Genomic DNA, 15,146 nt, shown 5'->3' on the forward strand with positions numbered 1-15,146 from the left:
ACGAGATGAGAGAAGAAGGCTTCAGTCCATCAAACTTCTCAGAGCTAAAGGAGGAATTACGTACCCAGCGCAAAGAAACTAAAAATCTTGAAAAAAGAGTGGAAGAATTGATAGCTAGAATAATTAATGCAGAGAAGGTCATAAATGAAATGACAGAGATGAAAACCATGACACAAGAAATACGTGACAAATCCACAAGCTTCAGTAACCAACTCGATCAACTGGAAGAAAGAGTATCAGCGATTGAGGATCAAATGAATGAAATGAAGCAAGAAGAGAAACCAAAAGAAAAAAGAAGAAAAAGAAATGAACAAAGCCTGCAAGAAGTATGGGGTTATGTAAAAAGACCAAATCTACGTCTGATTGGGGTGCCTGAAAGTGAGGGGGAAAATGGAACCAAGTTGGAAAACACTCTTCAGGATATCATCCAGGAGAACTTCCCCAACCTAGTAGGGCAGGCCAACATTCAAATTCAGGAAATACAGAGAACACCACAAAGATACTCCTCGAGAAGAGCAACTCCAAGACACATAATTGCCAGATTCACCAAAGATGAAATGAAGGAAAAAATCTTAAGGGCAGCCAGAGAGAAAGGTCGGGTTACCCACAAAGGGAAGCCCATCAGACTAACAGCAGATCTCTCAGCAGAAACTCTACAAGCCAGAAGAGAGTGGGGGCCAATATTCAACATTCTTAAAGAAAAGAATTTTAAACCCAGAATTTCATATCCAGCCAAACTAAGTTTCATCAGTGAAGGAGAAATAAAATCCTTTACAGATAAGCAAATGCTTAGAGATTTTGTCACCACCAGGCCTGCCTTATAAGAGACCCTGAAGGAAGCCCTAAACATGGAAAGGAACAACCGGTACCAGCCATTGCAAAAACATGCCAAAATGTAAAGACCATCGAGGATAGGAAGAAACTGCATCAACTAACGAGCAAAATAACCAGTTAATATCATAATGGCAGGATCAAGTTCACACATAACCATATTAACCTTAATGTTAATGGACTAAATGGTCCATTTAAAAGACACAGACTGGCAAACTGGATAAAGAGTCAAGACCCATCAGTCTGCTGTATTCAGGAGACCCATCTCACATGCAGAGACATATAGGCTCAAAATAAAGGGATGGAGGAAGATCTACCAAGCAAATGGAGAACACAAAAAAGCAGGGGTTGCAATCCTAGTCTCTGATAAAACAGACTTTAAACCATCAAAGATCAAAAGAGACAAAGAAGGCCATTACATAATGGTAAAGGGATCAATTCAACAGGAAGAGCTAACTATCCTAAATATATATGCACCCAATACAGGAACACCAAAATTCATAAAGCAAGTCCTTAAGACTTACAAAGAGACTTAGACTCCCATACAATAATAATGAGAGACTTCAACACTCCACTGTCAACATCAGACAGATCAACGAGACAAAGTTAACAAGGATATCCAGGAATTGAACTCATCTCTGCACCAAGCGGACCTAATAGACATCTATAGAACTCTCCACCCCAAATGAACAGAATATACATTCTTCTCAGCACCACATCGCACTTATTCCAAAATTGACCATATAATTGGAAGTAAAGCACTCCTTAGCAAATGTAAAAGAACAGAAATTATGACAAACTGTCTCTCAGACCACAGTGCAATCAAACTAGAACTCAGGACTAAGAAACTCAATCAAAACCGCTCAACTACATGGAAACTGAACAACCTGCTCCTGAATGACTGCTGGGTACATAACGAAATGAAGGCAGAAATAAAGATGTTCTTTGAACCAATGAGAACAAAGATATAACATACCAGAATCTCTGGGACACATTTAAAGCAGTGTGTAGAGGGAAATTATAGCACTAAATGCCCACAAGAGAAAGCTGGAAAGATCTAAAATTGACACTCTAACATCACAATTAAAAGAACTAGAGAAGCAAGAGCAAACACATTCAAAAGCTAGCAGAAGGCAAGAAATAACTAAGATCAGAGCAGAACTGAAGGAGATAGAGACACAAAAAACCCTCCAAAAAATCAATGAATCCAGGAGTTGGTTTTTTGAAAAAATCAACAAAATTGACAGACCGCTAGCAAGACTAATAAAGAAGAAAAGAGAGAAGAATCAAATAGACGCAATAAAAAATGATAAAGGGTATATCACCACACACCCCACAGAAATACAAAGTACCATCAGAGAATACTATAAACACCTCTACGCAAATCAACTAGAAAATCTAGAAGAAATGGATAATTTCCTGGACACTTACACTCTTCCAAGACTAAACCAGGAAGAAGTTGAATCCCTGAATAGACCAATAACAGGCTCTGAAATTGAGGCAGTAATTAATAGCCTACCAACCAAAAAAAGTCCAGGACCAGATGGATTCACAGCTGAATTCTACCAGAGGTACAAGGAGGAGCTGGTACCATTCCTTCTGAAACTATTCCAATCAATAGAAAAAGAGGGAATCCTCCCTAACTCATTTTATGAGGCCAACATCATCCTGATACCAAAGCCTGGCAGAGACACAACAAAAAAAGAGAATTTTAGACCAATATCCCTGATGAACATCGATGCAAAAATCCTCAATAAAATATTGGCAAACCGGATTCAGCAGCACATCAAAAAGCTTATCCACCATGATCAAGTGGGCTTCATCCCTGGGATGCAAGGCTGGTTCAACATTCGCAAATCAATAAACGTAATCCAGCATATAAACAGAACCAAAGACAAGAACCACATGATTATCTCAATAGATGCAGAAAAGGCTTTTGACAAAATTCAACAGCCCTTCATGCTAAAAACTCTCAATAAATTCGGTATTGATGGAACGTACCTCAAAATAATAAGAGCTATTTATGACAAACCCAGAGCCAATATCATACTGAATGGGCAAAAACTGGAAAAATTCCTTTGAAAACTGGCACAAGACAGGGATGCCCTCTCTCACCACTCCTATTCAACATAGTGTTGGAAGTTCTGGCTAGGGCAATCAGGCAAGAGAAAGAAATCAAGGGTATCCAGTTAGGAAAAGAAGAAGTCAAATTGTCCCTGTTTGCAGATGACATCATTGTATATTTAGAAAACTCCATTGTCTCAGCCCAAAATCTCCTTAAGCTGATAAGCAACTTCAGCAAAGTCTCAGGATACAAAATTAATGTGCAAAAATCACAAGCATTCTTACACACCAGTAACAGACAAACAGAGAGCCAAATCATGAATGAACTTCCATTCACTATTGCTCCAAAGAGAATAAAATACCTAGGAATCCAACTTACAAGGGATGTAAAGGACCTCTTCAAGGAGAACTACAAACCACTGCTCAGTGAAATAAAAGAGGACACAAACAAATGGAAGAACATACCATGCTCATGGATAGGAAGAATCAATATCGTGAAAATGGCCATACTGCCCAAGGTTATTTATAGATTCAATGCCATCCCCATCAAGCTACCAATGACTTTCTTCACAGAATTGGAAAAAACTGCTTTAAAGTTCATATGGAACCAAAAAAGAGCCCGCATTGCCAAGACAATCCTAAGTCAAAAGAACAAAGCTGGAGGCATCATGCTACCTGACTTCAAACTATACTACAAGGCTACAGTAACCAAAACAGCATGGCACTGGTACCAAAACAGAGATATAGACCAATGGAACAGAACAGAGTCCTCAGAAATAATACCACACATCTACAGCCATCTAATCTTTGACAAATCAGACAAAAACAAGAAATGGGGAAATGATTCACTATTTAATAAATGGTGCTGGGAAAATTGTCTAGCCATAAGTAGAAAGCTGAAACTGGATCCTTTCCTTACTCCTTATACAAAAATTAATTCAAGATGGATTAGAGACTTAAAGGTTAGACCTAATACCATAAAAACCCTAGAAGTAAACCTAGGTAGTACCATTCAGGACATAGGCATGGGCAAGGACTTCATGTCTAAAACACCAAAAGCAATGGCAGCAAAAGCCAAAATTGACAAATGGGATCTAATTATACTAAAGAGCTTCTGCACAGCAAAAGAAACTATCATCAGAGTGAACAGGCAACCTACAGAATGGGAGAACATTTTTGCAATCTACTCATCCGACAAAGGGCTAATATCCAGAATCTACAAAGAACTCAATCAAATTTACAAGAAAAAAACAAACAACCCCATCAAAAAGTGGGCAAAGGATATGAACAGACATTTCTCAAAAGAAGACATTCATACAGCCAACAGACACATGAAAAAATGCTCATCATCACTGGCCATCAGAGAAATGCAAATCAAAACCACAATGAGATACCATCTCACACCAGTTAGAATGGAAATCATTAAAAAGTCAGGAAACAACAGGTGCTGGAGAGGATGTGGAGAAATAGGAACACTTTTACACTGTTGGTGGGATTGTAAACTAGTTCAACCATTATGCAAAACAGTATGGCGATTCCTCAAGGATCTAGAACTAGATGTACCATATGACCCAGCCATCCCACTATTGGGTATATACCCAAAGGATTATAAATCATGCTGCTATAAAGACACATGCACATGTATGTTTATTGCGGCACTATTCACAATAGCAAAGACTTGGAGTTAACCCAAATGTCCATCTGTGACAGACTGGATTAAGAAAATGTGGCACATATACACCATGGAATATTATGCAGCCATAAAAAGGATGAGTTTGCATCCTTTGTAGGGACATGGATGCAGGTGGATCCATCATCCTTAGCAAACTATCACAAGAAGAGAAACCAAACACCGCATGTTCTCACTCATAGGTGGGAACTGAACAATGAGATCACTTGGACTCGGGAAGGGGAACATCACACATCGGGGCCTATCATGGGGAGGGGGGAGGGGGAGGGATTGCACTGGGAGTTATACCTGATATAAATGACGAATTGATGGGTGCTGACGAGTTGATGGGTGCAGCACACCAACATGGCACAAGTATACATATGTAACAAACCTGCACGTTATGCACATGTACCCTAGAACTTAAAGTATAATAAAAATAAATAAATAAATAAATAAATAAAAAGAAAAGCTGTGTAACATCAATAATCATCAAAGAAATGCAAATTTAAAACACAATGAGATGCCATCTCACACCAGCTAGAATGGCTATTACCAAAAAGTCAAAAAAAATCTGATGTTGGTGAGAATGCAGAGAAAAGGGAATGCTTATCCACCATTTGTGGGAATGTAAGTTAGTTCAGCTCCTAGGGAAAACAGTATGGACATTTCTCAAATAACTAAAAATAGAACTGCCATTTGACCCAGCAATCTCACTTCTGGGTATCTACCCAAAGCAAAAGACACCTGCCCTCATATGCCCAGCACAACACTATTCGTAATAAGAAAGTCAGAGAATCAACCTAAGTGTCCATCAGTGGTGGACTGGATAAAGAAAATGTGGTAGATATACACCACGGGAGAATACACAGTCATAAAAGAAGAAAGAAATCATGTCCTTCACAGCAAAGTGAGTGCAGCTGGAAGCCACTATCCTAACAGAAATAACTCAGAAAATCAAATACCACATGTTCTCACTTGTAAGTGGGAGTTAAAAATGAGTATACATGGAAAAAGATAGAAGCAATAGACAATGGGGACTACAAAAGGAGGGAAGGAAGAAGAAGGGAAAGGACTCGAAAAACTGTTGGGTACTATGTTCGTTACTTGGGTAATGGGTTCACTAGAAGACCAAACCCCACCATCACACAATAAATCCATGTAACAAACATGTACATGTACCCCATGAATCTACAATTTAAAAGAAATCATTCAAATGAGCTACGCAGAAAAAATTCATTTATAAATAATTCACTTTAAACCTTAAAAAAACGCTTCCGCATAGGCTTTTCAATTATTGTAAAGGTGCTAAAGTAAACAAAATGTCAAATTCCATAAGAATCAAAATAAAATATATCAAGACCCAGAAATCAATCTCCTAGGGTGGTATACCCACAGGAGTAACTGCTGCAGGCTGCCAGCATGGGGATCCACTGCCCCCACCTCTGCCTTTGTTTTGGCTCAACATTGACCCGAGAAACATCCAGCAACAAAAATATCAACTGCCTTTTTAAATGTTGCACACAAATGTAAACTGAGTCTTCTCATGATAGGGATCTAACCAGACCTAAGTCTGATTCATTTCTACTCTCACTCATTGATCCAATCAGTAGGTATTTCTTGAGCATCATGAACAGGCACGGTCATCTGCTTCATGCCATAGGAAACAAAAGGACATAGACACTGAGTTACCATCTCCAGGAGCCATTGGTAGTGGTGTCTGATACCAAATGAATGGGAAAGATATTTACTTGTTAATAAATCTTTAAAATGCCAACCATACTTCTCTAAGACTTAAGCTCATACTCTACATACAGCTCTAGATAGTTTTTATCACCTTGTTATATGCTTTACTCATCTCATTAAACATCCTCCATAACCAACATTTTCAATAACTTTGCTACACCCAGCCACATAGTCTGCACTTCATTTTCTCACAGGAGCTGCCCTGAATAGTGAGGCTTGCATTTACGCCAACATGTGGAGTTGGTAATCTGACAGCTGTTTGGAAACACTGGATAAAAATATAGCAAATGTGAAATGCTCCCAGGGAAGTTTAGGGGTGACCATCCAGACTAATGGCTCAACCTAATCATTGCCTCTTTTACATAAAGGGCAAAGTCTCTGAAGCCTGACTGCCTGGCTTAGAATCCTGGCTGCACCTCTTACCAACTGGGCAACCCTGGAGAAGCACCTACCTTCTTTGTGCCATAGACATTGCAAGTACAATATGAGATGTTTTTCAAAACTATTTTGTACGGTTGTTGTGATAGAAAGCATGTAAAGTTCTTTGTTCAGTGCCTAGAACATTGTAAGTGATCACTAAATGTTAGCTATTACCACAACATGACTCATGCTGTCCTGTTTTAGTCCATGAATTCTGAACACGGAATTTGACCTTAGAGGAGATGAATTATGAAAAAAGTGAGGGTAAGAAATGTGAACATGACCATGTCCCACGCTTTGTTCTTTTAGCATGATCCCCATGATGTTCTTGGTGCAAATCCCTCTACCAAGAACTCTCCACCTGGTGAACTCCTATTTCTCCCTCAAGACGCCAGCCTTCCTTTATCGTTTTCTCCTTTCTCCTTCTGCATGACCATTTCATCTCTCTTGTAAAGCCTTGTAATTTTTTACTGAACTAATTTTATTTTCTGTTTTATCCACTAAATTACGGGCTAAATAAACATTTTCTGTTTAGGCACATTTCTGCTTTGATCTGTTGCTCTTATTTACCTCTGCCAAAATAAAGGTGTGTTTGATGAAATATTTCCTGAACAAAAGAATGACTTAAATAATAATAAGTCCTAAGAGTTATTGAGGATAACGTTTATGATCCCACCTTATGACATAAGAAACTGAGGTTCAGAGACTGTAAGTTGCTGGCTACATATGTAATGAGCCTGAGGCTTGCACTGCCTGAGTCCAAGACCAGTGCTCCATCCACCAGCATCATGATCCTGGGCCATGACTGAAAAATGGATGGGGACAAGCCCTGTGGAACATTTCAGAGGCCACAGGCATTGGCATTAGTGGAGTCCAACAGAGAAGGAGTCTATCCCATCTTCAACTTGCAATGGCTGTTTTACTCTTAACACAAGGTTCTGCCTCTCTATAATCAGTTTATCAAAACTGAACTTGGGATAATAATAAAACCAGCTACATCTACTAAACATTTGGTAGACTAGACTGTGAAATCTTTGAGGTCAAGGATCATGTCTATTTTTCTTGCACCTGTGCCCACCTACCTAAAATACTGCTTGACACACAGCAGCTGCACATTAGACATTTGTGAGTTACAAGGACAGGGGAACATGGGTGTGTATACGGCCATTACCACCCAGCTGATGAAGCTTTCCTCTCAGTGTTTCCCCAGGCAGATCCTTCACAGTCCATCAACTCTGGACACTGAGGTCCAAGCCCTGACTTCCCCTTTAACCCTGTCCACAGGTGGGTGGGACAAGCCTCCCAGGATATGGGCAGAGGTAGGCAGGAGCAGTAAGGAGCAGACAGGGACACTCAGAGATCCAGCAGATGCTACACCATGAGTGTCTCTGTGCTGAGCCCCAGCAGACTCCTGGGTGGCATCTCCGGGCTCCTCCAAGCAGCCTCCCTGCTCATCCTGTTTCTGCTGCTGCTCAAAGCAGCCCAGCTCTACCTGCAAAGGCAGTGGCTGCTCAAAGGCCTCCAGCAGTTCCCGTCTCCTCCCTCCCGCCGGCTCTATGGGCACAACCAGGAGGTAAGAAGGAGCTGACAGAAGAGTGGGAGGGCAGGGAGGGTGTGGGGTCTGAGGCCTGTTCAACAACTCCATGGGGGACAAGCTTCATAGTGTCCTGAGCATGTGGCCTTCGAGGAACACCCAGCTCATCTGTCCAGTCTCGGCTCATGCCAGCCAAGGGGAGCTCACTACTACCCAAAAAGCCTGTCTTGCTCCTCAGCCATGATACCCATGCCCTCCTTATGCAGATCTGAAGTTTGCCCTGGCAGCCCTGCCCACAGAGGCCAATGCCTGGTCAGTCCTGGGTCTCTCCCTCTCCAAGTTAAGCACCCCCAGCAGCCTCACCTGTCCTCAAAAAATAAGACTTCGAGGGGCTTTCTGCCCACTCAGTGCCATCCTTTCTGCCTGGCCCTGAGCTTGCCTCGGAATAGACACCCATCTGACGGAATCCCTGCCCTGTGGAGTTATGATCTGTGGAGACCACAGACAGGAATCTTAGAAGGTATCAGCACAGGAAAAGAGCTCACTCTGCTTGGATGAGTGGCTGAGGTCAGGTGTAGGGGATAAACCAGGTTGCTTTGTCTGAGACTGAGGGAATTTCTAGAGCAGGTGATTTGAGTAATGGAACCCTGACAGTCATGGGCTCACATAAGGAGGACAGCCTGCACCTCCAGGCGAAAGTGTCTTAGTTGCACTATTGAACAGTGTGGGTTTACCTCCTGGCTCTCCTCCCACACACGTGGACTCTGAGCTCCTTAAGCTGAGCATGTCATCCCCTGCCTGTGCCCCAGCACAAGCCTGGCACAGTGGGATGGTTGGCCCAGGTGCATGGAGAGACAGAAGAAAGTAGGAAAGGAGAAGCACCAGGGCTGGTAGGAACAGGGTCCACATCCCACTCAGCACTGCCAACACTGGGGAGGAGGCACAGAGCAAGGTAAGGGGCCTCATGGAGAGGGGCTCACCAAGGGCTTGTGGATTGAACACAGTTAAGAGCAGATGGGAGTTTCAGGAGCTGATGTTTCTGACATCCTCTGAGGCACACACACAGCTTATTCGATAAAGGGATAGAATCTGGCTCAGGTCAAGTCCTGCAGAGACAGCCACAGACTGGATCACTGCGCAGAACATCAGAAACAGTTTCAACCCTTACCGTCTGCTGATAGGTCCAAAATGCTCTCTCTGCAGTCGACCAGCCCTTCACTCCACTCCAAAGAGGAGAAGTAAACAAAAGTTTTCATTAATGTGTCTTTCCCTTTGTGACAGTTCCAGAAGGGCCAGGAACTACAACAGATTCTGAAATGGGTGGAAAGATTTCCGGGAACCTGTCCACAATGGCTATGTGGGAACAGAGTCCGACTCTTCCTCTATGACCCTGACTACATGAAGGTGATTCTGGGGAGATCAGGTGAGAGTGAAACCCCACCCCAGCTGCAGCAGCTCTTCCCTCTTCGGTACATGCCCCTGGGTCTGTAAAATTTCAGAAGAAAGTGGCAGTTCAGCCATCAACCCTACACATTCTACTAACCATTCTCTTGGGTGCAACACAGCACGTGGTCGGCAATATTTACTTAATACTGGATGTTTAAAACAGCTGTGTGGGGGCTGAATCTTGTTATTTTCTTTTTCTTTTCTTTTTAATCAAAATTGAGGCAACCCATAATGTAAATTGCACCAGATTTCTAAAATAAATTTTATGTCTACACTGACTGGGATTTGGAACCTCTTATTGCTGCCTATTCTGGGTCATGGGAAGGCTAAGCCAGCAGCAATGGAGAAAAAACCCAAGGCACAGTCCTACTCCCTCGCATAGAGGATATTACTTATGTTCCTGGGCAACTCACCTTTCTAGTTCTGTGGGTGTTCTACTGCTGCCTTCCTGATCCCACACTGTCACCTTCATGACAGACATGGAAAGGGACAGGAAAGTGGTAGGTGACATGGGTCAAATTGAGACTGACAGATATCAAGAACCAATGGCAGCCCATAGTCTGAACCACAATTTCCTCTGGGGCTACCTTGGTTGACAGTGCCATTTCCTATTAAACCGTTTCTTACCTTTCAGACCCAAGGGTTCATGATTTCTACAGATATATGGCTCCCTGGGTTGGTACATACATCTGAACTAGGACTGCAGTCCACTCCCCAGTTAGGTTTGCCAAAAGCTATCTCTTTGGCTCACAGAGAACAACAGGTGAGGGGCCACCACTGTCATGACCACTACTTAAATCAAGCTTCATACCCTCCTAACAAGACCCTCACTCCTTCCTAATGCTGATGTGAGCCCTCCTGGGGCTTGGCTTTTTCCACTTCACTTCTCAGTTCTCTCCAGACATCCTTGGCCTCACATTTATTTTATGTCTGCCCCACAACACTTTTCAACCATTATTTAGATAAAATAAAATGAATATTGGCTATCATAATTACAGGGAAGTACCAGCCCAATAATCAAATTCCCATGCCTGAATGCACCCACCTTTCCTGCCTTTGGTCATGATGTGCCATCTTCTGGTTTTCTCCCCCAAGGAGCCACCTTATGTACCTCCCAAATTGTCCCCAGTTGTCCCTCTGATCCCATCACACACACACACACACACACACACACACACACACACACCCATCTCTGGCAGACATGGTTTCAGCACCGGCGGATGCTGACCCCAGCCTTCCACTATGACACCCTGAAGCCCTACGTGGGGCTCATGGCAGACTCCATGCAAGTGATGCTGGTAAGTCCGTGTCTTTCTCTTCTCCACACACAGTACAGCACACACTCTCACCAATTCCACTCTCAATCCTGTGTCCCACAGACAGCCATAGACACAGCCACATGCAATAACACTCTCAGGTATTTACTCTGATAGTAGAGTTCCACAAGTGGATAGCAGGGCACCCAGGCATCAAGTTGGATCCACACTTTGCTCAACATCACAGGAAATGAGAGTCATGACGTGTAAAAGGCCCCTCTCTTCCCACTTTGAAACCTTCAGCACAGTGGACTGGAGGAGTGGTCAATCCCTCTGAACACCAGGACGCCCTGCTCCTGGCTGGTCTGTGCAATGGCAGCTTCACTGGCAGGGTAGACAGGCTAGGATGTCACCCAACCAGGCTCTGGCCTGGGGCTCAGGGCTTCCACATGGATTTGAGCCACCCGTGGAGTGAAATGGACACCAGGTCTACATTCTCAGAGCCAGATCTGCCTTCCCCTCTCCTCCCCTCCCATCAGGACTGATTTGTCACCCAATTGTGCCCCAGCAAATGTTTATTGAATTAAAAGCATTTGAAGTCCTGGTTGTCCCTCCATTAGAAGCCCATACTGGTCCCTTGCCTGACACATATTTTCCTAATTTAATATTCAACCAGTTCCTCAGGTCAGCTCAGCTTCTAGAAAACATATGTATGAAGAGTACTCCAAGGCTTTATCCCATACAGAAAAAAAAAATCTCATCAAACCAAGGGTCATAACCAATTCCCAAAATTCAAAATGTAATTCAGATTTTATCAGAACATATATTTAATTTTGTAGTAAACATTTCTGGGAGAAATATATCATTTTATAAGCATTTGCTTCACAATTCTAATTTGCTATAATGTATCTGCTCTCTAAAGTGAGGGATCCCAACCATGATATCTGGAGATAAAGGGAAAGGCTGAGCCTTATTACCAAAAGACTTCCGGGGCATTAAGAGGGTCCATGCCACCTCCCACCACAGGACAAATGGGAGGAGCTGGTCGGCCAGGATTCCCCTCTGGAGGTCTCTGAGCACATCTCCTTGATGACCCTGGACATCATGATGAAGTGTGCCTTCAGCCACCAGGGCAGCATCCAGCTGGACAGGTCAGTGATAATCCTCCAGCTGCAGGGTCCTTCTTCTTATTAACTTCATAGACATACCTGAGCGGCAGGTGGAGCACCTTGGAGGCTCATATCCCCACAAGGTGAGATGCAGATGCTGACCAAGCTCCAATTCCAGACTAGAACATATGATGACTCAGGCACAGATCCCTGATTTCCAGCACAGGTGGACCTTGGCTATTCACACAAATCTTATAAAGGCCCAAAGGTCATGGGGCTGTGAGACAGAAGATACAGGTGCTTCAGTGTTGTCTGTCCCCATTGTTTCAGGCTATCTCCATCCACACTCCACTTTGTCTTCACAGCAGGGTCCCCCTCCACTCTGGATTCTTCTGGATCCCCTCTCTTAGGAATTCCCAGTCCTACATCCAGGTCATAGGGGACCTGAACAACCCGATTTTTTCCCACCTGAGGAATCCCTTTCATCATAATGACACCTTCTACAGCCTGACACCTGATGGCTGCTGGAACCACAATGCCTGCCAGCTCACCCATCAACACACAGGTTCTGTCTCCTCCTCTTCTCCCACCTTTACCAGGCACAGCTAAAGGTGCTGGCCCTGACCCTCAGACAGAGCCAAACCCCGTAGTGCTTCTGCAGGAGATAGGACTCACACATAGGAGACTTCCTTGGTAGAGTAATCATAGGGGCCTGGTGTTGTACAGGAGTTGACATGGAGATGTCTAAATGACACCCAATCCCGTCACCACTTAAGCAGAGGCTCCATGGGCTATACCAGTGTGAGGAGGCCTGCCCTGCCTTGCATGGCGCTAAAGCCTACACCCATGACCACACACCAACACCTACATTCATGCTGAGGTCTAGCAGGCACCTAGATGGGAGTAGATGAACAGCTCAGCCTCACTGATGCTCTCAGCTCTGCCTGTTAACCACTATTTTGGGTCAGACCGAGTGATCCAGCTGAGGAAGGCTCACCTGCAGGAGGAGGAGAAGCTGGAGAAGGTCAGGAGGAAGAGGCACTTGGATTTCCTGGACATCCTCCTCTTGGCCAAAGTGAGTGTAAGAGAGGCCAGAGGCTTTTCCAAGAAGCATAGAGCAAGAGACCAACCCTGCACTCTCACCTCGGCCTCCCCAGATGGAGAATGGGAGCAGCTTGTCAAACAAGGACCTCTGTGCTGAGGTGGACACATTCATGTTTGAGGGCCACAACACCACAGCCAGCGGCATCTCCTGGATCCTCTATGCTCTGGCTACACACCCCAAGCATCAGCAGAGGTGCCTGGAGGAGATCCAGGGCCTCCTTGGGGATGGAGCCTCCATAACCTGGTGAGTGCGGAATCAAGAGATGGGGAGCCCTACCCTCTTTGTAGGGAGAAGCCCCTGGTCTGCCCCGGCCCTGCCCCTCTTCAGGATGGGCTTTATTTCAGGGACCACCTGGACCAGATGCCCTATACCACCATGTGCACCACCAGGCACTGGCAGAGAGCTCAGCACTCCCATCACCTTCCCTGATGGGTGCTCTTGCCCAGAGGTATGAACTTCCCCCACCCACTCACCTAAGCTCTCCACAGGGACACATGGAGGGTCAGAAATGCACCTGTGCTTTAGCAGTTCTGAGTATCTCTGGGATTCCCTTTGCTTGTTAAAATGTTACATACTTTGTCTTTAGAAAGGAGAATTTGAATGTCTGGCCCAGAGCTTGAACACACCAAAAGTTCAATAACTAAATGTTAGCCTTGAAAACAAAACAAACAAACAAAAATACTTAAAATTCTATTCCCTGAGAAGCAGAGAGCTGGAGAGAGTATCAGACAGGGGCAGGGGGCATGTGATCCTTTCCTGATGGGGTCAACACAAAGGAGGGAGATCAGGAATCCCGTGTCATGAGTCAGCTGTTGGCCAGTTTCTGAGGAGCCCTCAGGTTGATGGCAGAGAGCAGCTGATGACCAGATCTAAGACTCCTGAGGTGATCAGAGGCACCTAGGCTCAACCTCCACCAGGTCATGTCCTAGTCCCACTGTATCCTAGCTCGGTTACCATGGGCAAGACAACCAGCTTCTCTGGGACTCATATCTCATCTGAAATTTGGGAATAAAAATGTCTTCCTCAGAGGTTTGTTCTAAGTATTGAGTGAGTTCATGTATATTCCCCAACAGTTAATAAACAGCATCTGATAAATGTGAATTGTCACTCAACTTACTCCAAGCAGTAATACACCAATGCTTTCTTGCTTCTCATCCCTAGATTCGTGGTTTTCTGCCCATCATCTGACCACACATGCTTAGCCAAGCCCAACCCACATGCATAGCATCAGGATCATCCCTCTCAAAGTGATGACTTGAGGAAACCATTCTCCCCAGCTGGCTAAGGGACCAGGCCACCCATGGGTACAATCACTCTTCTCTTTACTTCCTATGCACCCCACAGGTATCACAGTCGTGCTTTCCATTTATGGCCTTCACCACAACCCAAAGGTGTGGCCAAACCCAGAGGTAAGAGGGCACTGTGAGGAGGGGGATGGGGTGATCTCTCAGACCCGGCACCTTCTTCTGCTCCCAGCTCTGGGCATCTTGTCCCCTCCTGGGTGGGAAGCAGGGGCTGGACCCCTTCCTGTCCTGGTCCTGATGCAGGTGTTTGACCCTTCCCGCTTTGCATCGGGTTCTGCTCGACACAGCCATGCTTTCCTGCCCTTCTCAGGAGGATCAAGGTGAGGCACCAATTTGTGACAGTGGGGGTGGGAAGATAGGGGGAGTCTCCGGGCTCACAGCCAACATTTGTGACCCCATTGTTCATATGCAGCATCTTCATTTACGTCCTTGTATATTGGTTGTTTGTGGACAGGAAACCTCATGTCGGTGTCTCTGTGCACAAAAGCAAGTTGGTATTTCAGGCACACCATGAAGACATTGATACCTCTGCTCTTTCCCAATGTCCGGTCAAAATCCACTGTCAGTGGGTGTTCCAAACATGAGTGTATTCAGGTGTTTTCCTCATGTTAGGAGTATGACTCTTCAGAATTAGGTATTCTTCAGTACATTGAACTTCAGAT

At 44.4% G+C, this 15,146-nt stretch overlaps 1 protein-coding gene across 1 annotated transcript; it reads left to right on the forward strand.

Moving 5' to 3' along the window:
* The first annotated feature begins 8,108 nt into the window (after nucleotides 1–8,108).
* LOC117093890 (cytochrome P450 4A11-like) lies at nucleotides 8,109–14,808 on the forward strand. Its single transcript, XM_033229323.1, is given in 13 exon segments — nucleotides 8,109–8,303; nucleotides 9,546–9,687; nucleotides 10,345–10,427; nucleotides 10,910–11,008; nucleotides 11,993–12,117; nucleotides 12,486–12,640; nucleotides 13,044–13,150; nucleotides 13,233–13,423; nucleotides 13,525–13,563; nucleotides 13,565–13,628; nucleotide 13,681; nucleotides 14,525–14,589; nucleotides 14,728–14,808. Coding segments are annotated over 13 exon segments (1,347 nt in total).
* The last annotated feature ends 338 nt before the right edge of the window (nucleotides 14,809–15,146 follow it).

Source organism: Trachypithecus francoisi, unplaced genomic scaffold (assembly GCF_009764315.1).
Source record: "Trachypithecus francoisi isolate TF-2019V2 unplaced genomic scaffold, Tfra_2.0 Lachesis_group12, whole genome shotgun sequence".
NCBI classification, from domain to species: domain Eukaryota; kingdom Metazoa; phylum Chordata; class Mammalia; order Primates; family Cercopithecidae; genus Trachypithecus; species Trachypithecus francoisi.